This window comes from Pangasianodon hypophthalmus, chromosome 24 (genome assembly GCF_027358585.1).
Source record: "Pangasianodon hypophthalmus isolate fPanHyp1 chromosome 24, fPanHyp1.pri, whole genome shotgun sequence".
NCBI classification, from domain to species: domain Eukaryota; kingdom Metazoa; phylum Chordata; class Actinopteri; order Siluriformes; family Pangasiidae; genus Pangasianodon; species Pangasianodon hypophthalmus.
This window is the reverse complement of record NC_069733.1, coordinates 8,773,471-8,795,975: the sequence shown is the minus strand read 5'-3', so window position 1 is coordinate 8,795,975 and position 22,505 is coordinate 8,773,471. Positions and strand designations below refer to the sequence as shown.

Here is a 22,505-nt window from a genome sequence, read left to right as displayed (position 1 = left end):
GGCTACATGATACCTACATACTCTAGGCCCGTAATGACAAATAACATGAACCTGAGAATGCATGATGGCACATTAGGTAACTCGGTTTAGTGTCTCTGTGGGGTTTCTGTGCACATTTCACAATGTAGGTTTCCTCCGAGTTCTCTGGTTTTCTCCCACCTCTCAACAACATGCCGCTAGGACCGTGTGTGCATGATGCCTTGCAGTGGACTAGCATCATTGGGTGTGTCAGTGCTACACACCCAGTGCTCCCAGAATAGGCTCTGGATCCACCATGACCCTGACCAGGATAAAGTGCTTACTCAAGATGAATGAATGTATGAAGGAACAAAAGAAAGAGCATGAACGTACATAAACATTAAGAATTCCAAGATTCCAAAAGGCTCCAACTGTTGTAACATAACACCTCAGTTAAGTGACATAGATTTTTATTGACATAAGGCTGTGTTGTGACACGTTTACAACTGGCTTATGTTAGATCATGACACCTGCCTTATATCACACTGTTCTACTGGTATGTCAGAGTCATATAATGTGAGGTACCTTCCACAATGTCAATTATTATAACATTCTAACATAAGTCAGCCCAGAATGTGTAATAACACACATCATGTGTAATGTGTCATGTGACTAAAGTGTTACATCAGCATGATGTCTACATCTACGTTCCTGGGCAAAAAAAATGGGCTAAGCCCAAAGTGGCAAAATATTAAGCTTCTAATGGGCTTAATAACAAATCACTGGTCAGGAAATGAGCAAGAATTAGACAAATACTGATGGAGATATTAAACAAATATCTGCTCTATCAATCCTGGTTCCATTGAGCTTGTTGTCAGGCCCTTGACTGGCATCAGATGTGGCAGATAACCAAATAATGATTTTTACCTTTGTGTACAAGAAGACTATATATGTGAATTTCCCTGGTTCTAGCTTTTCCCCAAACAGTTCACTGCAGCAAAGGTAAAAGAGCAAATGGTGGCACAGGAGCTCTCAGGAGTGCATTTGTTTTAGTTCTTGCTCATTTTCTGACCAGTGATTTGTTGTTAAGGCCATTAAAAGCTTTGGCATTTTGGGCTTGGCCCATTTTATTTTTTTATTTTTTTGCCCGGGAGTGAATATTGATAATTGGCCTGACAAAATTGACAGTTAAGCCATTTGGAATAAGTCATTATGAATGAAAATGCCGGTTTGTCAGTTGTCATGAAGGGCTTATGTAGCCCTATGAACACCATGTCACTGATGTGTGCAGGCTTGAAAGTCCAGTATCTTTTCAACATTTCACTTTTCCCCTTTAGGAGCAGCTATACTCCAGCCTAGATTAAGATTGTTTAAAGCTTTCTAACCATTCGGTGTGAGAATCCTTAATGGCATTACAAGAAAGCACAAAATGATAAGAAAGTATAAACACTGGTATTTATATGCATTGTAACCAGGATATACACTATGCTTGAAAATCACACAGGCTAAAGACATGTCAGAGTTAAACTACCGACCCCAGTGCTAGACACTGTTTACACTCTTTGCGTCCCTCTCCTCCCTTTCTTTTCTCCTGTAAATCTTCTCAAGGGGAAAAAACAATAACCCAGGTCAAGGTTCACGACCCAGTCTAAGCTTCCTGTGGTGACAGAACTGTAAACATAGAGGTGATGGCACAAATAAAACGTGAACATGTGCTTGTGTTGCAGGGTCCTCCAGGTCCACATGGAAACCCAGGTCGCCCAGGGCCTAAAGGACTCAAGGTTTGTACGAATGTTAATCAGTAGTTGCTCTTTTTTTCTGCTGATTAGCACAAAAAGGCAGCATCTATTCTTCCTGGTACTAAAATACAGTACATTTACTGTTAAGTCTCATCTATTTAGTTTTTCATATGAAAGCATCTTCAGTAAATACTATAAATTTATTCAGTAACTACTGTAAAAGTACTGTAAAAAGAGTGAGGAGTATAAGAAAGGAGGTTAAAAAGGAAAAATCCATTTGATTTGATTTGCATATAAATATTTATAATCAATGTGTGATCTTCAGTGGTGCAAAAGATTTATTTTCTTTAAAATTAGAAATTAATTTATTGTAATTTCTGAGCTGACGTTTTTGTTTTCAGCTTCTTTCATTGACAAGTTGCTCTATTTTCAACTAACACAATGCTGTAACTGTCCTGCTACTGTACTGACTAACGCTGTTACAATACTGACTGACGCTGCAGCACTTTAGTCCTTTAGTCTGTCCAGCTCTCTCCCCTCCTCATCTGAACACTCTCCTCAAACAGATCAGCTTCCAGTGCTTTAACTTTCAAGCTGTTTTCTCCGTTAACACCATCAGGCTTGTAGAGCTTGTAGATCACTGACTAGCCAAATTGATTCTCTGCCATAAATCAGTGAAACTGTGTCTGTAGCTGCATTACATTCTGAAACGTTTGCTGTTGCATTACATTCTGAAACGTTTGCTGTTGCATTACATTCTGAAACGTTTGCTGTCTCCACTACCTCCACTACCTCTACGTTGGGTTTCTCATTAATATGACATTGAATATCAGTGAAAAAATGTGAGTGAGGCAAAAAAAGCTCTTGCTCTTTTGTTTTTAGGAGCTAAAAGCAAAATCTGACAATTTAATTTAAAATTAATTATATAAAATATATTTAAAATAAAAATTCATTATATTTGAGATTGTTAGATATTTTTCTCTTTTTTAAACACTACTGAATAAAGAAAATACAGCATCGTTCACCAAATTATCACCAAAATCACTAAGCACATCACAAATATTTCAACATAAATATATTTAATGTGTTTCAGGGTGAACCTTTCCTTTAGGTTTGCTAATAGTTAATGATTACAGATAGCTTTTTTTCCAGTTCTAGTCATCCATTTCCAGTTCTATTCATTATTTCCAGTTTTTCCAAGTATTTCTATACAATACAGTGCAGAAGTCTTAGGCACATGCAAAGTTGCTGTAGAGCAATGATGCCTTCAAAAATAATGAAATTAAATGTTTCTACATTTAAAAAATACTATAAAGAGCAGTAAACAGTAATAAATGAAATGAAGTCAATATTTGGTGTGCCGATCCTTCGCTTTACAAAAAAAATAGTAGTCTCAGGTACAGTGTGTGCAGTTTTATAAGGAAATGAGCTGTAAGTGTTACTGAGCATCTTGCAGAAACAGGCACAGTTCTTCTGGAGACTTTGACTGTCACACTTGCTTCTTATTTTTGCAGTGAAACCCAGCAGCCTTCATTATGTTTTTTTTGTCTGAAAAGTGTCTCTTCTGTAATATGCTGCTTTCTTTACTGCCATACAAACATTTTTCTGTAAGATTTAATTTTGTGCTGGAAAACTAATGTTTGGAAATCTAAAATGTTTTTGTACTGAATCAATAATGTAGAAGTTATAAAATAAAAATCTAACAAAGTTTGTACTAAAAAAAATAGGGTGCCTAAGACTTTTGCACAGTCCTGTGTATATTTAATCTGTAACAGTAAAGACTACTCCTGCTTGTTTTGATGCTAAGCCACTTCTTGTAGCACACACAGAGATAAATTTGTCAAGAACTCCTTACTTCATTATTACATGGGCATTACATGGTATAGGCCAGGCTTGATCCAAGCCAACAAGTATACAGTTGCTTTTGTAGACAGAATTTTACTGACACACTACCCTGTGTGGACGTTGTGTCCTCAAATAAATACCCAGGCCTTCAGGTTAGAAAGCTTTAATCAGCCAGAAATGTTTTAGCGATAATAGCCTTTATAACACTAATTAAAATGTGTATAGGCTTTGACCTATTTATAGCTCTATATTATGAGCCATATACACTATGGGTAGCACATATGTGACTGTATCATCAGTCATCTTCAACTGAAATAACATCCGAAATAGGTGTACACCATGTTCATGTGATTAAAGATGCTAAAGCCATGATGAGAGCGTGGCACTTCAGTGCAACAACTAAACAAGCAAGCACGTAAACAGTTATCATGCTAGCTTCGTGGTGAGTTTGATTGAATAAAACATGAAAACTGTGAGGAGACATGGACACTAATTCAGACTGCCACCCATTGCCTGAAAAGGCAGAAGAATGTGCCTGGTGATCCCCAGTGTCTTTGGAGAGCTTACTGTAAACTCGTTCTTGCAGGCATATATGGGCCACGCTCTTGTGTAAATAACCACGCTTGGATTCGAGAGCGTTTATTAGCCATGTCGCTGTAAACTGCCCTGGAGATTCTCAAAAGTAGCAAAGCTGCGTTACAGTTTTCTGTCACTGCTGTAGGACAGATGTTAGTAGTCCGCAGCTCTTACAATGCAGGACTTTGGAATGAAAATAACGCAGATCCAGTGCTGCCAACATTTTTATGCAGTCATCTTTCATAACTCTTGTGCTTTTGTTTTTAGGAGCTAAAAGCAAAAATCTGAAAGTTGTCAATTATATTTGAGAACTTAACATTTTTTTCTCCTATTAAACACCAATAAATAATGAAAATACAGCAACAAATTACCACCAAAATCTCTAAGCACATTACAAATATTTCAGCATAAATATATTTAATGTGTTTCAGGGTGAACTTTTCCTTTAGGTTTGTTAATAGTTAATAACTACATTATTACATTATTTTTCCAGTTCTATTCATCCATCTTATTACTTAGTTCTTCCAAGTATTCTATATATGACAGAAATATTTCATCTGTAATCCTGTCCCTAACCCAAACCTAACTTTTCATAACTTTAAATTTGTTTTAAGAAATGCAAATTGGTACAAATTTACAATCATTAGACCATCTCGACTAACCTCGAATGTTCCAAATTAGTGTTTCTGTGGAGTTTTGATGAATCACAGGATTCACGTGATCCAACATACACCAGTAATTTCTTACTGTAAGACCAGACCTGGATTTAAGCGTGCCAGATTAAGGGCTCATCAAGTAAGGAATAAAATACAATAGAGCTGCTGTATAGGAAAATTATCAACGGGGGGTGGTGTGATGATTATTTTCCAATAACAGCACATTGCAAAGTGTTTTATTCCTCTTATACCACAGCAATTTGCCAAAGCTAAAGCAAAAATATTTATTTATTTATTAATGTCATACTTTGCATTTATGGTTATGTTAATGTTGTGGAAAAAGGATGGAAAAAGCGAAACAAGTTAGTCCCTGTTATCACTTGCATTATATAGCTGTAAACATAACTGTAAACAGTCTATAAACAGTCATTACAAAGTCCTCCATCCTGACACTGGAGACTTCTTCCAAAAAAATGAATAAATAAACGTCTTCTAATGGAAAACCTCATCATTTCAACAATTACACACTTTTTTTCTTTTTCAGTGTCTGCCATACAAGTTCCTGTGAAAGTAGTTACTATAGAAATGAAAATGGATGACTGATAACTGATTTTAGAATGAGTTCATTAATATAAACCTTGCAACTGGAACTACTGTAAGAGCTATACTGCACCTTCTGACCAATCAGATTTCATAATTCAACAATGCTGTGGTTGAATTTGTTTGTAATATATACTTATAATATAAGACATATTACAATCATAATAAGTAGTAATAATAACTGTAAGTAATGTAATAGAATTAACTGTATGTTGCAACGTCACAATGTCTTGGAGATCACTGATTGATTCTGCTCTTTGTGCTATTAACATTAAAATTGTTGATATTTATTTATAAAATTTCATGAAAACTGCTATATGATCAGATATTTTGTCTATTACTTGCAGCTCAACAGTGTGCGTGCACATTTGCAATATATCTCCCTGTGTCGGAGGCATGCAGTACACACACTTATATATGTATCCTATACAAGAATCTTTTGTTTCCTGTCTGTGTGTCGTAGGGAAAAAAGGGGGACCCTGGACTCTCCCCTGGCAGAGTGCCAAATGGAGCAAAAGTATGCATTTCCCCTTGACTCTTGATTTACCAGCACTGGTGCATTAGGCAATAAATAGTATTGGGACTTGCAGAATAGTAAACAATGGAAACACAGATGTGCATAACCTTATATTAGTACCATCCATATGTATGTAATTTGTAATATATTATTGACATAGTAGTTATAAATGTTATGTCATTAGTGCCAGGTACATTAGGTAATTACATCCTCACTTTTTCAGGGGGACCCTGGGATAGTGGGACCACCCGGACCACATGGACAAGCAGGTCGAAAAGTAAGGAACCTCGTAACTAACCACTACTTGTGATATTTCCATAATGCTATATCAAAAGTGTCACTCTCCAGGTGGTTGGAACAGTTGATTACCCTCACTGGCCTGTGTGTTCAAGTTTTCCCAGCAAACATCATAGCTGTGGCAGAAATCCAAGCATATATTGTGCTATAGCGGTTTCTCAGACGTATCTGTGTTGTGGCATATAAATCAAAGCCGGTAAATGTGCTCCAGGTTTGTGGGTGAGTGATTGCATGTTACTTTATGTTTGGGTTTTTCCATGAAGAGAGGCCCCTCCTTGATTCAGCCAAGTGCGAAATCCCATTGACTCATCTGAGGGAGAAGGATCCCGATGCAGAGCAGAACGTCTGCCTTGCGCTGGATGTTTCTTCTCGCTCGTTTGGATGAAAGCCTAACAGGCTCCAGATACGGCGAGCTGGTGTTCTCGGTCATGTTCTCTAACGCAGCGGCCAGCTTATGACATCATCAAATTGTGAAAAGTACATATTCATTATTTCGCATACTGATCTTTTGGTCATTATGCCTGGCAAATAAACCAGCTCACTCAGCACCTTTTTGTCAGTGATGACTGATGATGTCAGTCTTTTCACAGCTGCATACCTTTGGGTGAAACTGCCTTGTCATGCAAAAGGCCTATTAAATTGCATCATGCTGTATCTAAAACTCTCCCCTGTGAGTCGTAATTTGTCGTTTATCAGCTGTTGGGGAGTACGATTCTTTCAGTGGTATCAAATGAGCCGACAGGCTTTTGTGCCAGTGTAGAAAAGGATCAGTCGTGTTTTTGAGATCATATTAACAGGCCAGTACCGAACAGCTTGAGAGGAAGTGATTGGTTCCAGCCGGCCATTTTTTGGACAGTCGACTTGAATGCTGAGAGACTCCGTCTGGCGTCGTGCCTGTTGCTCCCACTCCAGTGTCGTCTCGCAAAGCTTCGCACTCACTCTCGCTCTCTTTAAACAGGGAAAGTGGGATTTCTGTTCCTAAGCATTTTTCAGTTTCGTAGTCTCACAGATGAAGCAATATATCATTTCCAGCAGGTCATTTCAGAGCCTAATGCATGTCCACTGCTGTTGTATAAATACTCTTTTGCATGTGGTAATGCTGAGCAGTGCATTATGACGCACATGACACTCACACGGCAACTTTTTTGAGTGCCAGTATGTTTGGAGGCAAAATGAGTGCTTGAAACATTGTAAAGTGATGGAATTACCTGGCTGCCTGGTTGCTCACATATGTTCTTAATCACAAAGTTGCGGCTGAAAAAATACATTAAAAGCTCATGGAAAATTACTTGGAGACACTAGTTCTGCTAAATTACCACTGGCACTAAACCACGAGGTTATTCCATACAGTCCCTGTCTAGAAAAGAAGCCATTTTAATGAAAAAAGATGGCAACTGAAGAGCAGAAACTGATCAGGGTATAGATAAAGAATAGATGGAGCTGAATGTATTTATTTATATTGCCAGCTGAAAATTGCCAGCTGGAAAACAAATGGGCTTGATTACCAATTGTGTTTGGCTATGCCTAATTCTTCAGACCCTTTCACACACATTCTCAGCATAAAAGCAGATGTCTTGTCTGGCAGTGAGAGACAGTGTTGTGTAATAGGACAAGCGTAGGCTACTAACGTCTGTTACAGTACAGTGTAGTCTTCCACCCTTTTTTACTGCAGTCTGACTGGCAGAATGCATTTGGAGCTCAGTGTGTCACGCTGTTATATGCCATTTTATAAGGTAATGGCATATACTCCTTTGCTACTTACTCACTTTACTTACTCCTAAAATAAAAAGCCAAAGCATGACTCAGAAGCATTTATAAAATGCCGATGGAGCAAGAAGAACATGATTTTATGCTTATTTCTGTCTTCCTGATCCAGGTTCAGTTGTGCTCCCTCAAACTGGTTGGATTTCAGGGACCACAGTGCTGAACGCTGATCTCAGACCAGTTGTTTTACTGAAACAGCCCACTGACAGTTGGCCTCATGGCTAGGCTCCAGAGGCATCTTCAGACTGCGCTGAAAAATGGGTAAACACTGTAATGAAGCCAGATCAGGGTCACCAACAGAAAAGGTTGAAACAAAAGGAGGGGGCAAGCTGACATGCTGACTAGTTTTAGTGTGGAGTGAGCTAGTGGCCAAGGCTCAGTGGAAAGCACATAAAAATAATCAATGCACCTGGGGTTTTGGATGGTGGAAACTCAATCTACTGAGCAAAGGTGTGGGCAAAAAAACATAAAAACAAAATCCTTAAGAATTACATGTATAACAGGGATTTGTTCTGTCTGACAATAGTGGGGTTTCCCTCTATCTTTTCTTATACGAATTGAAAAACGCTCGACTGAGGAGAATGTTGGTGTATAGATAAAGTTTTGTAGGTGTTGAGGAAATATGAATAACGGCTACTTTGGCAGGTGTGTATTACAGCCTATCCTTTTTTCAAACTCCTTTCACACACTAGTATGCTAAAAAGACAAAGCCTTTACTTCAGAAACGTGCTTGCGCAACATACTAACTCGGCTACTCCGAACAGAGTCAGCAACACATGCTGGAGACCTCTGTAGGTGTCTGTCTAAACAGACGCGACGCAGCTGTCTACCATCAGCCATCGAGCCACTTCAGCTTCCCTCAGCCTGTCGCTTGCCCTCGGCCTCACCCTTGTTGCTTTCCCTTGTTGTTTATCCGTACAGATAATCACCCGGTTCTTTGTTCTTTCTTCCTCCAATCACAGCCCCTGTTCTAATAGAATTCATGAGTAGACATAAAACCAAATGTCTGCTTTTAAGCAAGGGAAAAAATAGACACAAGTGTTGGAAAGTGCTGGTCTGAGTCAGCAAGTCAGAGGTGAATGATCATTTGGGAGGAGGCGCATGAGTAAGATGGAGCCAGAACGGGACATGCGAAGGGAGGAATGTGAAAAGGATTAAAGAAAAAAAAAATAAAGTATTTTCTCATTGCGTCTGATTTTTAGATGCAAGGAGAATTTTATGACATGAAATCTGATAATACCATCCTCTTTAATCTATATTCTTTAGTCAAATAGTTTATATATTTTAAATATTAGATTTAATACTATTAGAGAATTATTCGTTTTATCTTTTTCCTGGATAATATTACTTGGAGTTGCTCTGAAATCCCTCTAGACACTACGGTCATGTCTGAAAATGGTATGAAATGTATTACAAGCTTTCAAAATGAATTATCGTCAGAGAAGAGCTAGAGTCACTGCAGTTCTTGGGAAGGAGACATTTTTTTTCTGTTTCATGGCAGATAGGATTTTATATCAAGCGCAGTCCAGTTTCAGTGTATCATTTGTTAGCCGCAGGTTATTTGAAGCATCGTCAGCCTGTTTTATCAGTTCTTATCAGTGTGAATGAAAACACAAATTTCTGAGGAAACACAAGAACTCGCAGCCAGGGCACCATCTTGTCTTCATCAGCTGCTCTCAGAGCAACAGCATTCAGAGCAAATCCAAGTTGTTAAAAGCACCTATTTATCAGTTTTGCTGTAGGAAAAGACAGAGTGCCACACTCACAAGCTCTGCCAAGGTTCTGACCCATGATCTGGATTCCATTATCCCACACACACACACACAGATATTCACACACCTTATTCTCTTCCACACTGGAAACGACATGCAAACATTTCTCCATGCAAGCATCTTTCCTTAATAAATAAAAAAAGACCAAAAAAAAAAAAGTCTTTTATTAAAAAAGTCTTTTAAAAAAAGATTTATTAAGACAAGTATCTTTCCTTAATAAATAAAAAAATGGTAATTGTTTCCAAATCACTGTGCTGTATAAGTAATAATCAAGACAGGATGAGCTGTTTTTGGAAAATAATCTATAATGGGGGTGAAATGTGGCCCTACCAATCCTGAAGTTGATTATTTTCCAAAAGCAGAGTGTCCCAAAGAGACATCATAATCATCATAATTTTTTTAAAGACACATCATAATTTTTATTTGTTTATAGTTACATTTTATATTGTGGAATGTCCATCAAACAAATTATTAAGTGCTGTGGTATGAGGCAAAAATATCATATCAATTTTTACAATATGGATCACTGTATATAATTTTGCTGAGATTTTGCAACAGATCACCACAAAGGACCGGTATATGTTCATAGATGTTTGTCAAACATTTATTTAAAAAAATAATAATAAGGTATTGCAAAAAAGGAAGGAAAGTGAAACAGATGGTACAAAAATAGTTTTTTTTATGTCCAATCAGTTACTAAGTAGGAAAGGCATTCTAAAAACACTGACACTGATGATATAAACGACATTCAGATATCATATCCTGATATTGCTCAGCCCTACCCTCCACTATTTCCTCAATGTCTCTGGCTTGCAACGCTAGAGGGCTGTTTCAGTCTGCGAGATAAAAATTGGCACAGATGGTTATCCTGGACTTTCTCATTCTCTTTTCCATTGCTGTGTAGTTTGGCATGGCTGGCTTCTCCACTTTAACTCCTCTCATGGAACTGAAGTAGCCTTATATATATATATATATATATATTATATAAGACTACTTCAGTTCCATATATAGTGTATATATAGTGTGTGTATAGTATAGTGTGTGTGTGTGTGTGTGTGTATATATATATATATATATATATATATATATATATATATATATATATATATATATATATATATATATATATATATCCGTCATTCAGAGGGTGGCCTCAACATTGTTCTTTGTCTACATCTGCACAGCAATCAGTTCCAGTATAGAGATCAGAGACTTGCTTTTAAACCACGTTACACACTGTGCATGCTTGCTTTGATCAGTATCTCACCTCTGTGCCAGTCAATTATTTATGTTGTTATTTGCTTTGAAAGGAGGCCACCAAAACTGCACGGCCTTTCGGGACCCGTATGCTTAGTTAAGAGATTTGGCCTCCCAGCATGCTGTCTTCTGCTGTAATTTGCTGTTGATGGATTGATTGGCATTGGCAAAGTAGCAGCTGCAGGTTTTGTGTTTGTGCAGGCGGTAATCCTCATCACTGCTGGAATGCTGAGACATACATACAGCAGCCACAGTTATGGAGGCCTGATGTACTGTTGTGGATTTTAAAACCATGTTTGGCTCTACACTGTCTGTTCTCTTGTTAGTTTAGGTGTAGACAATTACGAATATACATGTTGTCTGCCCTTTCGTGTCTGTCAGAAGCATTGCTTAGGGGGTGTAAAAGCTGTTTATCTAAACTATTTATCTTTATTCTCATAAGAAGTACACTCTTAGAAAAGAAGTTCTTCAGAAGGTTCTTTGTATAGTTAATGATACTTCTTAGCTTTCTAAAATGGTTCTGGTTTGAAATCCTTTCTGATAAGCAAACTTTGTTGCAGGATTCCCCCAGAGGGACAATTCGACCCTGTCAGCGTTCTAGATTAGACTTTTTAAAGAATGTACTTTTTGGAAAATAAAGTTAGTACTTCTTCTTAAAAATAAATGTGCCAAAAGTTGTTGAGTGCCAGTATAATTAAAAACATTGTTTAAAAAAGCATTTTTGTGTTTAAATAAAACTATAAAGCCTCCCTGTGAGTTCAGCCAATCACTTACAATCACTTACTTACACTTGCATGTGTTGCTCTTTTTATTTGTACACTATACAGCCAAAAGTTTGTGGACACCTGACCGTCTCACCCATATTTGCTTTTTGAACATTCCATTCCAGATTTTGTCCCCCTTTACTGGGAAGGTTTTCCTCTAGAATTTGCCACAAGAGCATTAGTGAGGTCAGACACTGATGTTGGGTGAGGAGGCCTGGCATGCAGTCGGCATTCTAGTTCATCCCAAAGGTGCTCAGTGTGGTTGAGGTCAGGGCTCCGTGCAGGAAAAAGGAATTACAACTTGAAGGAATAACTTCAGCCACTGTTAGTTTAAAACAGTGCCTTGCATAATTCTTCGGAATGGTTTGATTTAAAAGCAGGTTTCCTGGCACCAAAAGAAAAAACAACCTTTTTTATTAAAAACACTACTCTTCTTACTCAAAGTCAGTCATTACCCAAACTTACTTTTCATTACTGCGAGCATGAAGGTGATTACGAGTTACTCTGCCAAGGCACACACTGCTGCATTGCTTCTTAATCGAAGGTGGTTCTTTCAGCAAGGCTTCCCCAAGTTAGTTTTCATGATTTACGGGTTTTTTAAATTCTATTACTAGTTTTTTCAATACTTTTTTGGTGATATATATACCACTACAATAATTCCATGATAGGATGTTATTTGAAATGTTCGAAATCATGCATTTGTGGTGCAGAATTCTTCGTAGCTGTCTTATTTGCTTATACTTTAAGACCCTCGAGTCATTTCCCTAGCATTGATTGTGTACTAAACAAAGCCTGCATGATTCACTAGTGTAATAAAACAATGGCTTTAATGATGACGACCTGCAGAAGCTCCATGAACATATGGAGAACTGAGTTGACTTCCCGAGTGCTGGATGACATAATATGGAATTGGCCTTCATCTGGAGAGTTTACGGGTCCACTCTGCAGTTATTATGATTGGAAAGTGCCTGTAGATCTGCTTGTAAGGGAGAACTGTTCTGTTCTGTACTTAAAGAGTCATTGAGTTCCTTACCACTCATTGCTTTTCCATTGCTGGAAAGATTTGTAACAGGCTTTGTTCAGGTCAGTTTTGCATATTCTTAATGGAAACCACACAGCGGGCTCTGTAGGAATTCCCTTTAGAAGAGTCATGATCTCCGTCTGGAACTGAGTTACAATCAGCTGACTCAAGCCATTTACTGGGCTTTGTGGTGATAACTGATACTCCTACAATGTCGCAAAGATCTCATAAGTCATGACCAGATCTCTGTGAAGACAGCTGATTTTTTTCTTGTAGATATAGTCATTCAGCTCCTCCTCTTGGGCCCCTGTTTCACTGCTGATGACCAACACAGTGTACTGGAATTATCTCACACTCTCGTTCTCATTTTTTCCTCTCTTCAGGGACAAAAAGGTCATCCTGGTCCACCTGGCCATCCTGGAGAGCCTGTGAGTTATTAATACTCCATTATCTTCCTTTATATATAACATTTCTATTTTCGCTTCAGTAGAGAGATGACATCAAACCATTCTGTAGCCTCTGTAGCATGTGCTGAGACAGTTTTGATATAGCGGAATGGACAGAACTCAAAAGCACGGCATGATAAAAAGCACTAAAGATGCCATAAATGAAGATGTGTAACTACGAACGGTTTGGCCGATTGTTGTTTGGCTGTTAATATTGAACTTGGCCAGACTGCCTGGTTCTGTGTGCTTTCTTTAAGACTTTATTATGGACGTATTACGCTCAGTGAATACGTATGCTTCAGTACTTTATTACACTTTTATAAGACATTTCTTCATGTAAGTTTATGTTTCTTAATAGTTTTAATAGTCCTAGGGATCTTTAAGTAGCTTTCCATTGCTGCGAATATCCAAAACATTTTTGTCAGAATGATTCATAGCTGTTACTTAGTAAGTAGCATACAATGGCATATAAATTCTTTCCTTGCACAGTAATTGCGTTTGGCTTACTAGCCCACACAATACATCATAAAATGACATTCATTGGGTGGCAGTACATAGTTCCATAAGCTGAAATAATAAAATCTGCATATAAATTATAAAACTTATATATATTAAAAGAATAAGCCCTTGTCCTTGGCTTTGGCTACTTGCAAATGCAGCTGGTTAATATATATGTGTAATATAAGTAATATGTATATATATATATATATATATATATATATATATATATATATATATATATATATATATATATATATATATATATATATATATATAAGCTGTTTAATCTTAGCCAGGTGAGTGACGTGTAATTTTACAGAAAAACCTCTGATTGTTTTCCTCAGCCCTTTCTATATTTCTTTTCATTTATTATCTATAAAAAATGAGTTGTTCCAAATAAACACATATTTATTGTGATGAAGTCATCCTTTCATTATTTTCTCACCACTCTCTTTCTTTTTTTTACCATTCTGCAGGGGGAGCAAGGGCCAGATGGAAACCCGGGTGCCAAAGGTTATCCTGGCAGGCAGGTGCAGTAAATCTCCTGTTGTGCTGCTGGCTCGTACAGTAGTCTTAGAAATGTATGCACTAAAACTCTGTACAGGAGGCTAAAGACAAAGCCATCAGCTCTTTACACATGCTCCATGTTTGACATCCTAAGACATGGAAATCACACAAAACACGAAAGCAAGGTTGTCTTGTATGCAGAATTGACGCTACACCACATCACGCTTAATCTTCATTGAAGAACCTGAGGCATGAATCACATTCCCGAGCTCTGGAACATTGTTTGGCGTGTCTTCTGTGTCTCGTGCACACACAGCTGAGCCTAATGGCAGCTCTCGGCATTATAAATCGCGCTCTGGTTCATCCTCATAGACTCCAAACTCTGCACATCTGGCGCAGTGGTTTGGGTTTGGCTTTAGTTGAAATGTTTATGATAACAGGGAATCACAAATCTGGACAATACTACTGCGCTGATCATTAAACCTGCTTTACAAAGCCCAGCTGGAGCGCTGGCCAGCATGGCAGATTACAGTTATACTGTTGTCTTCGATTTAAGAGTAGATGCTCTGTGATGCAGAAGCTGGAGGTTGGAGTTTGTTTAAATGCACCTGAATGCCATGTGTGAAATGCAGAACAGACCCAGAAACGTCTCTTTCCATTACCTGCCCTCTATAAGTGATCTCACATCCACAAGTCACTATAACTACAACGTTTCAGTGTTCCAGAGCTCCAATCATTTACATTGTGGCCTGTTGTACTGGCTCCTATTAGTGGGATTTTGTAAATATTTGAAAGGACGTTATATGGAACTTGAGGCGGTGTTGATAGGAAGTAAAGGAAACATGGCTGGAGATGAGGTTCATAGTTTACAGTTATTAGTCTATTCTTGTTAAATAGGCCACGCTGGTTTTCTACTACAACATCACTAAAAGACAGACAATTTCCACATGGCTCACTGCTTCATCAGCACAGTTATGTTTCTCATTACAGCATGCTAAGATCAGCATTGGCTTTGTCAAGCTTGATTAGTTCTCAGACAATGCTTTGTTGCGCATGGATTGCAATTGCATTAATTTTAAAACATCATTTTAAAACAAACTTTAATTCTGATAAATATAGGACTGTAGATATGTGTGGCTGTCTGAGAAAACCCATCCAATGGCACTGTGGTTGAATTCTAGCAAATAGCCTGTTGGGTTTTGGCCAAACCTGTGTTTTTCTGCCTTTACCATGCAAATGATGTGGAAATTTACATTTTAACCTCGGCTAAACAATATGCAAATATACTGTGTAATGAGCCAGTTAAACAAACGCAGAGGTAAATGTAGTCAGTCTGCCTAAAGATGTCTAAAACCTTGCTAGTTAAGTGTGATTGCCCCACAGAATGAACGTCATGCTTTGATCAAGCTGTTGGATAGCTAAATAGCTTAAATGCAATTTTGTCCTTTGTTCACCATGTGATGAGTTTTCCCAGGCCGCCACACATTTATTAATTACTTAAATCGCTTGACACGGCTCAACAGAGCACAGCACAGACAAGCATTCACCATATCCTCTGGAGATTGTGGTTACAAATCCCGACAAAGCCACAGCCATCCGTGGCCAAGAGTCAAGGGAGCAAAAATGGCCATGCACTCGGTGAGGGTAGATGGGTAGATAGCACTTACGCTGCCCTGTGACACAGCAGTTGGCCTCTTGGAGGAAGCTCAGTTTGATAGTTGTCATATGATAGGAGAGAGCTGGATGGGTATTAGCAGATGATCAAACTGGGGAGAAAAATTAAAATTAAAAACAATAATAATAGTAATAATAATAATAATAAGAGGAAGAAACATAACAATCATAAAATAATGAATGCCTGATCCCACATATATTAATTATATAATATTAAATTTCACTTTAAATAATGTTGAAGGGTTTTTTTTGACCATATGCAAAGAATCACAGGATTTAAGCAACAATATTTGTAAAACATTAAATTCAGATGTGGACTTAATAACATTGGCGGCATTATTCCAATATCAATGTGTGCATAGTGTTATGAATGATTTCAACTGAAAACCCAAAATGCTACTTCACAGTTTTGTGTTTTGTAGGGATTGCCTGGGCCAATGGGAAATACAGGACCAAAAGGAGTTCGGGTGAGTGAGTCAAGGAAGTCACTTCTTAAATTCTTCCTGTCTTTGGCTATAGCAATTTTAATGTATTATAGTCAATAGAAGTTGGACTCCAGGAAAATAGTATACACTGGGCTGGATTTTTGGTTTGCTTTTCCTGTTCATACATAGCGTCTACTGACATAAGTGCAATTCATTTTCTGGGCCGTTTAAACATCTAACCCAGTGTGTTAGGAGATATTTATTTTGGATGATTGCTAGGACATAAACAGCTCCTAGTCATTAGCCACATTTTACATTTCCATCCCCCTTAAATAAACCCAGGTTTTACAGAATGCTGCATTATTTAAACTAAGAAGCCTGGAAATCATAAATCAGCAGTCTATTGCGGTCATGTAAAGATGTACAAGACTGTAAACATCGTGAGTTTGCCTGTTCTTGATAGTCAGAGTTGATTTCCCTTATAAAAGTATCAAATTTCATTAGTTCCAAATCTATACAGTAAGCCTGCATTATTATATGCTCACATGCACATACACAGTTTGGAAGATTCAGAGTAAGATTCAGAGTAAGATTTACTCTATGATAACTCTTGATAGTGCAAGAAAAAGACTTAAATTCTTGCTGTACTGAAACACGATGCCCAATTTGTTTGGTTGTATTGTCATTTCTGTATATCTTCACATCAAATCTCATTACATATTGTTGTATTCATTCATGAAGTCATCATAACCATCATTGCTGTGTCTTTAAACCCAGTGCCACCCAGCTGCCCAGCCTCAGTGATCCCTGGTGTGAGGGTATGTGCCCTTGGACTACATCGTGGAAGCCAGCACCATGCAGTCCATGGGCATATACACTTGCCTCAAGGCCTAGGTCTTCATGAAGAGTCACCATCCACTGAGGCTACCTGCTGGACTTCTGTAGACTTCATCTGAGGCTTTAGTGTAGCTCCAGACACTAGGACCACTCACGTTAACAATTCATTCCATTGTTCTCTCCTCTTATAGGGCTTCATCGGAATCCCAGGGCTCTTTGGTCTCCCAGGACCTGATGGAGAAAGAGTGAGTTTAGTCTTTAATTCTGACCTTTAGTCACGCACATGACATGCACATGACTCTATCAGTAGCACAAAAGTTAGCACTTTTTTTAAAAACATTGCAATTTTCCTACTTATTGAAATTCTGAGACACTGACTCAGTGATACTGAGACCTTTTTTTAATCCCCACCATAACAAAGTAAGGAATTAATTTCCTCCAGAAACATGCGGTGGAGTGTCCTGGAGCACAAAGTGGCAAGTTCTATTGGAGAAAACCTTGTGGTTTGCTTTATTCCCATGAGCACTTTACTCGTCTAATCCAGGCAGTGTAGAAAGCCAATTCGCTCATGCTGACTGCAAAGCCTTGCAAAAGGGGCATGCTCAACTAAAACCGCACAGACCCTCCCAGCAACGGTGGGCACTCGTCGCTCTCCCAATATTTGCACATGGTCTTTGAGATGGCGGAATTCCTGCGGTGTGGGAATTATAAGCCACTCAGGAGCTGGAAAAAGGTCTGCTGCGGATTAGCCAGATCAACTCTCCCATTTTCGGGCATGGATGGAGCGAGCGTGCTGTGCTCTGATAGAGTCTCTTTTGTGCAGGAAAGAGAGAAAAGCGCTTTTCAGCACAGACTCAGTACATTACATCCGCCATGCTCACTGATTAATTGACTCCCTTTGCTCTTTTTTTGTCTCTCCTCCCTGTCTCTTTCTGTGTCTCTCTCGTTCTTTTTTTTTTTACACAGGGTATTCCTGGTGTTCGTGGGAAGAAGGGCAAGATGGGTAGGCCGGTAAAGTTTTCTCTCACCATCCTCTCTCTACAAGCCTCTGTGAATGGTGTGTGTGTGTGTGTGTGTATGTGTGTGTGTGTGTGTGTATGTGTGTGTGTGCGCGCACTAAAAAATCACAGCAGTGTCAAGTTCTGACTGTGATTTCTTAGCTGGGATTTTATGGATGCTTGTTCAAAGACCATACAGTGTTTCCCTGCTTAAAATGACTTCCTTGTGTCTATATGTCCCCACAAGGCATCACCATAAATCAGTCCATGTACTACTGAGACAATTGAGTGCTTGATGGTCAAGCAGATTACGGCCTTGATGCTGTCTGGGTCAAGGGACAAAGTATATGTTGTTATAAGGGTCTTAGCCATAGGGCTGAAGTGCATGAAATGCAGAAATGAGGGGGAAAAAGCCTAACTAGAGATCTGTGAGAACCTACAGGCTTTAACACTGTGGAGTTTTCTGTATATGATGGTTTAGGAGAAAACTGTTAAGTATCCAGATGTTAATTATAAGCAGAATACTGATGAAAGAATGCAATCTTTTATAGCATCACATTCTCATTTTTTTATGAGTCATCCATAGTGCATATCCTCCTCATTCTTGATCGGGCTAATTTGGCAGTAAACTGGGTCATTTTCTTATCTATTCCTTCCTGTTTTTGGCAGAGAAATGACAAGTGAACAGCACTTTCTTCTTTCCATTTCAGCACTCATTTCATGGAAAACATTTTATTGTGAAACTGCATGTTTTGAAAATTGAAAGTATTCTGTTTTCCCTGCATTTCGATGCAATTCTTTATCTCAATTCAGATCAAGAGTAAAAGAACACCACTTCTTTAATTCTGAACTGTAACAGAGAACCCGTTCCTCAATATTGTGGTGTCTTGTGATATACTACTACGACTCGCAAAGATGCCTGAGATATTCCTATGCCATAGGAAATTTCCTTTAAGAGACAAAGCGCTTTGTGTGGTTTGAGTGTGGCCCACACACATCAAGCGTATGCCTCCACGTGACGTCACGTCCCCACATTGTAAATAATGAAATAGTAGATGGACGTGAAACGGTGTTGTCAGCAGATCCCTCTTTCTCCCTATTTCTCCAGGCACTTTGTCAGCCCAAGGAAACACACAGCCAGTGGTATTTCCTGTATGGCTGACAGAAATGAGCATCATTACCACAAGCCTTAGTGTTTCACCACAAGTCACAGCACAGTAAAGCGTTCTAGTTAATTATACCTCCGTCAGAACGTTCATTCATTACTCCTCATGCAGCCGTCATTCCCATGTTAGCAGTTTATAATAATATATAAAAAGAATCCCTCTAAGATTAAACAGAGGATTCAGTTTTCTTTGTCTAGTTGCGCTGTGTGTGTATTGGCTTGTATTACAAATCAAAGATCTGCTGAAATAGTCAGTTAAAGCTGAACATGCAGTATTTCTCCTCTACTCAAGTTACACCTTGGCAACCACACCAGTTCTGTTAAAGCCATTTTGATTTTCACTCACATCGCTGTTGTATTGTGTATTCACATACAGGGATGTTTTGTACTGCAAGTCAGGAACATAAGTGCTTTAAAAGAACAGCAGTCTGGACCAAGAACCTCCATCAGTCTGGAGCAATTATGTAACTTGACTTAGAGACGAGTCAAAACAGTGGTGCGGTGGGGTACCGTTGCCGCCTCACATTTCCAGGCTCCCCGGTTCAATCCTGAGCTCGGGTTACTGTCTGTACTGTGTGGAGTTTCCGTACATGTTCTTCCTGTGTCCACTTGCGTTTCCTTTGGGTTCCCACCTAAAACATGCTTCCGGTTTCCTTCCATCCAAAAACATGTAGGTGAATTGGTGACATGTAGGTAAATTGTCCTTAAGAGTGAATCTGTGTGTGCATAGTGCACTGCGATGGACTTTTTTCTCATCCAGGGTGCATTCCTGCATCAAGCCCAGTGTTCCCAGGATAGGCTCCAGAATTGAATGAAGTGGATACTAAGGATGAATGAATGCTTAATATTCTCAATAACCAGCTTGAGTGAAACTAGCTTGGGTAAAAGCTTTTATTTGGCTTCATAGCTTTGTTGTGCCAACCTGTAGGACATCAATTTGATACTAATTTGAATCTAATCTTGGTGTCTCTCCTTGGAGATTGAAGATTCTGATTTGAGGACTGATCCTACATCAGACCCAATTAGGCAACTTTTTTGCCAGATGTCTGCTCAGTTGTAAATATATTACAGTGTCTCAGTGCCTCTCTTTTCTGTGTGTAGGGCTTTACTGGGGATTTTGGCGAGCGAGGACCACCAGGGCCTGACGGAAATCCAGTGAGTATCAATATACTGTGACTCTGAGCTTTCTGTAGCACTTCAAGACCTTAGAACTATAAGGTTCTATCTGACCTTATAGTTTTAATAGATTTAAATATGTATACAAGTATGGCCCTGGATATATGTGAGAACTTTTACTCCAAAATGTTGCTTAAAAATATGAAAGAAATACAAAGTTGAAAAGTTATATCTGCACTGACTTTTCATTGAGGACCTTTGGCTTAATATATTAAAGTATCTTAAAGTAAAAAACTGACAGATACAGCATTATAATCTCATGGTCTCAAATTCCCATATAAAGCAAGCTGTACTAATTGCTTAGAAGTCACATAGAGAAGCAGGGATCAGATTTAAAATGTGAAATTATTTAATTTAAAGCCAGTTTAGTATCATTAAATCTAGTGATAGATAACAGTATGATTACTCAATAGCCTTTAGCTGTGGGAAAGACCATCTCAGCCACAGGGCTTAAGTGCCTAAACTCTGAGTTCTATGAGAACGTGCAGACTTTAACACTGCAGACGTTTCTGTAAATGATGGTGTAGTCATAAACTGTTAAGCATCCAAGTGTTACAGTGTCAGATAACAGTATAATAATATGATTACTGAAAAGACTTCAGCTTTGGGAAAGGCTTAATCTTTGCTTAAAAGACTATTCCAGGTTCCCTGACCTTTTATTGCACCCTTCCAGCATGTCTTGCACCACTTCTAAAAGCCAAAGTGACCACAGCAACCATCACTTGCCAATAAATACAACCACTAACTGCCACCACAGTCACACACACCAGGCCAGTCAACACCATATCACCAGCTCCATAGCAAACCTGGAAACACTCGTAATGAGAAGTGCAGCTGTCGTTACTGGAGCACACATTTAAAAAAATAAAAAAAAAAAAAGGTTTTGCCATCTGATGGATCGCTTTACTTCTAATGGCTTTTTCATAACTATTATATCAGTATTGCTTTTGGTTCCATGTTTTAGGCCTTGTTTTTGATCATGTTAAGGATTTGAAATGAACCAAGTAAACACACTGATAACGGCATAATTCCTTTCATTCATATTCCATGACAATAGATGTATTCATTCATCTTCAGATTGAGAATATCCCATTTTTATCACATCTACAGTAGAACATGCTATGCAAAATAGTTTACAAATGCACACGTATAAATCCTTTTTCCTTACTGTAAGCCTGAGCTGAAGGCATTTAAACATGAGCTTCAATAGAAACATTACAGCAATATTCTGACTGACTGATTCTGACCCTCTTGACTCTATTTCCCCGTGTAACCCTAACCTTCCTCTTTTCTCCTTTCCTCTCAATCCCACTCCTTCATTCACGAGTTACCCAGCAAGGGCTGCCAACCCATCTCCCTTCTTTCAGCTCACATTAAAAAGGAGAAAGAAAACACACACAGGGGATGCTTTTGGCAATAGAGGAAGTAGCAGTGGCAGCTAGCAGCAGGCCAGGCACGCAGCACAACAAGTCCTTCTCTGTGCTTCACAGCAGCCTTCTGTCCAAGGGGAGATACAAGCCACAGATTAGTCTCTTATCAGAGAAGAAAGACTGGACTCTTTCACCCCTGTTTCACTCTACTCTCGCCTTCTCTTTACCTCTCAACTCTGGCCAGCCTCGGAAACTCTGAACTTTCTCTTCAGTGTTTAGAATAGAATCTAACGAGTCTTTGTTTCTGCATTCTGCTCTCTCTTTAGGGAGAACTGGGTCCACCTGGTCCTAGTGGAGTACTTGGCCTTATTGTGAGTATAACTCTTTAAACTTCTTAGAGATTCCTTATTAAATTTCTGTCTTTTACTGTAGTCAGTTTTTTCCTTTTTTAATACCAAATACTTTTTACATTCCAAACTCAGCTATAAACCTGCTTAGCTTTTGTGAGTTATATGAACTGTGTAGCCGTCAGTGGCCAAAAATGTACTTTTTAGAGCTCAAAATGCCATTTTGGATGTGATGTATTACATAAGGAATAAAACATGACAGGGTGTACTGTTACAGGAAAATAATCAATGAC

General features: G+C 38.6%; 1 protein-coding gene across 2 annotated transcripts in view; it reads left to right on the top strand.

The window, feature by feature from the left end:
- col27a1b (collagen, type XXVII, alpha 1b) overlaps positions 1-22,505 on the top strand; it is a 69,357-nt gene that overhangs the window by 16,456 nt on the left and 30,396 nt on the right. Inside the window, exons 5-14 of one of the 2 annotated variants that reach the window (XM_026931425.3) lie at positions 1,686-1,739; positions 5,838-5,891; positions 6,115-6,168; positions 13,150-13,194; positions 14,190-14,239; positions 16,317-16,361; positions 17,348-17,401; positions 18,123-18,159; positions 20,421-20,474; positions 22,192-22,236. In XM_026931425.3, coding sequence (XP_026787226.1) covers positions 1,686-1,739; positions 5,838-5,891; positions 6,115-6,168; positions 13,150-13,194; positions 14,190-14,239; positions 16,317-16,361; positions 17,348-17,401; positions 18,123-18,159; positions 20,421-20,474; positions 22,192-22,236 — 492 coding nt within the window. Of the gene's footprint in view, positions 1-1,685; positions 1,740-5,837; positions 5,892-6,114; positions 6,169-13,149; positions 13,195-14,189; positions 14,244-16,316; positions 16,362-17,347; positions 17,402-18,122; positions 18,168-20,420; positions 20,475-22,191; positions 22,237-22,505 lie in introns of both variants that reach the window. The other variant, XM_026931424.3, reaches the window with a different exon arrangement.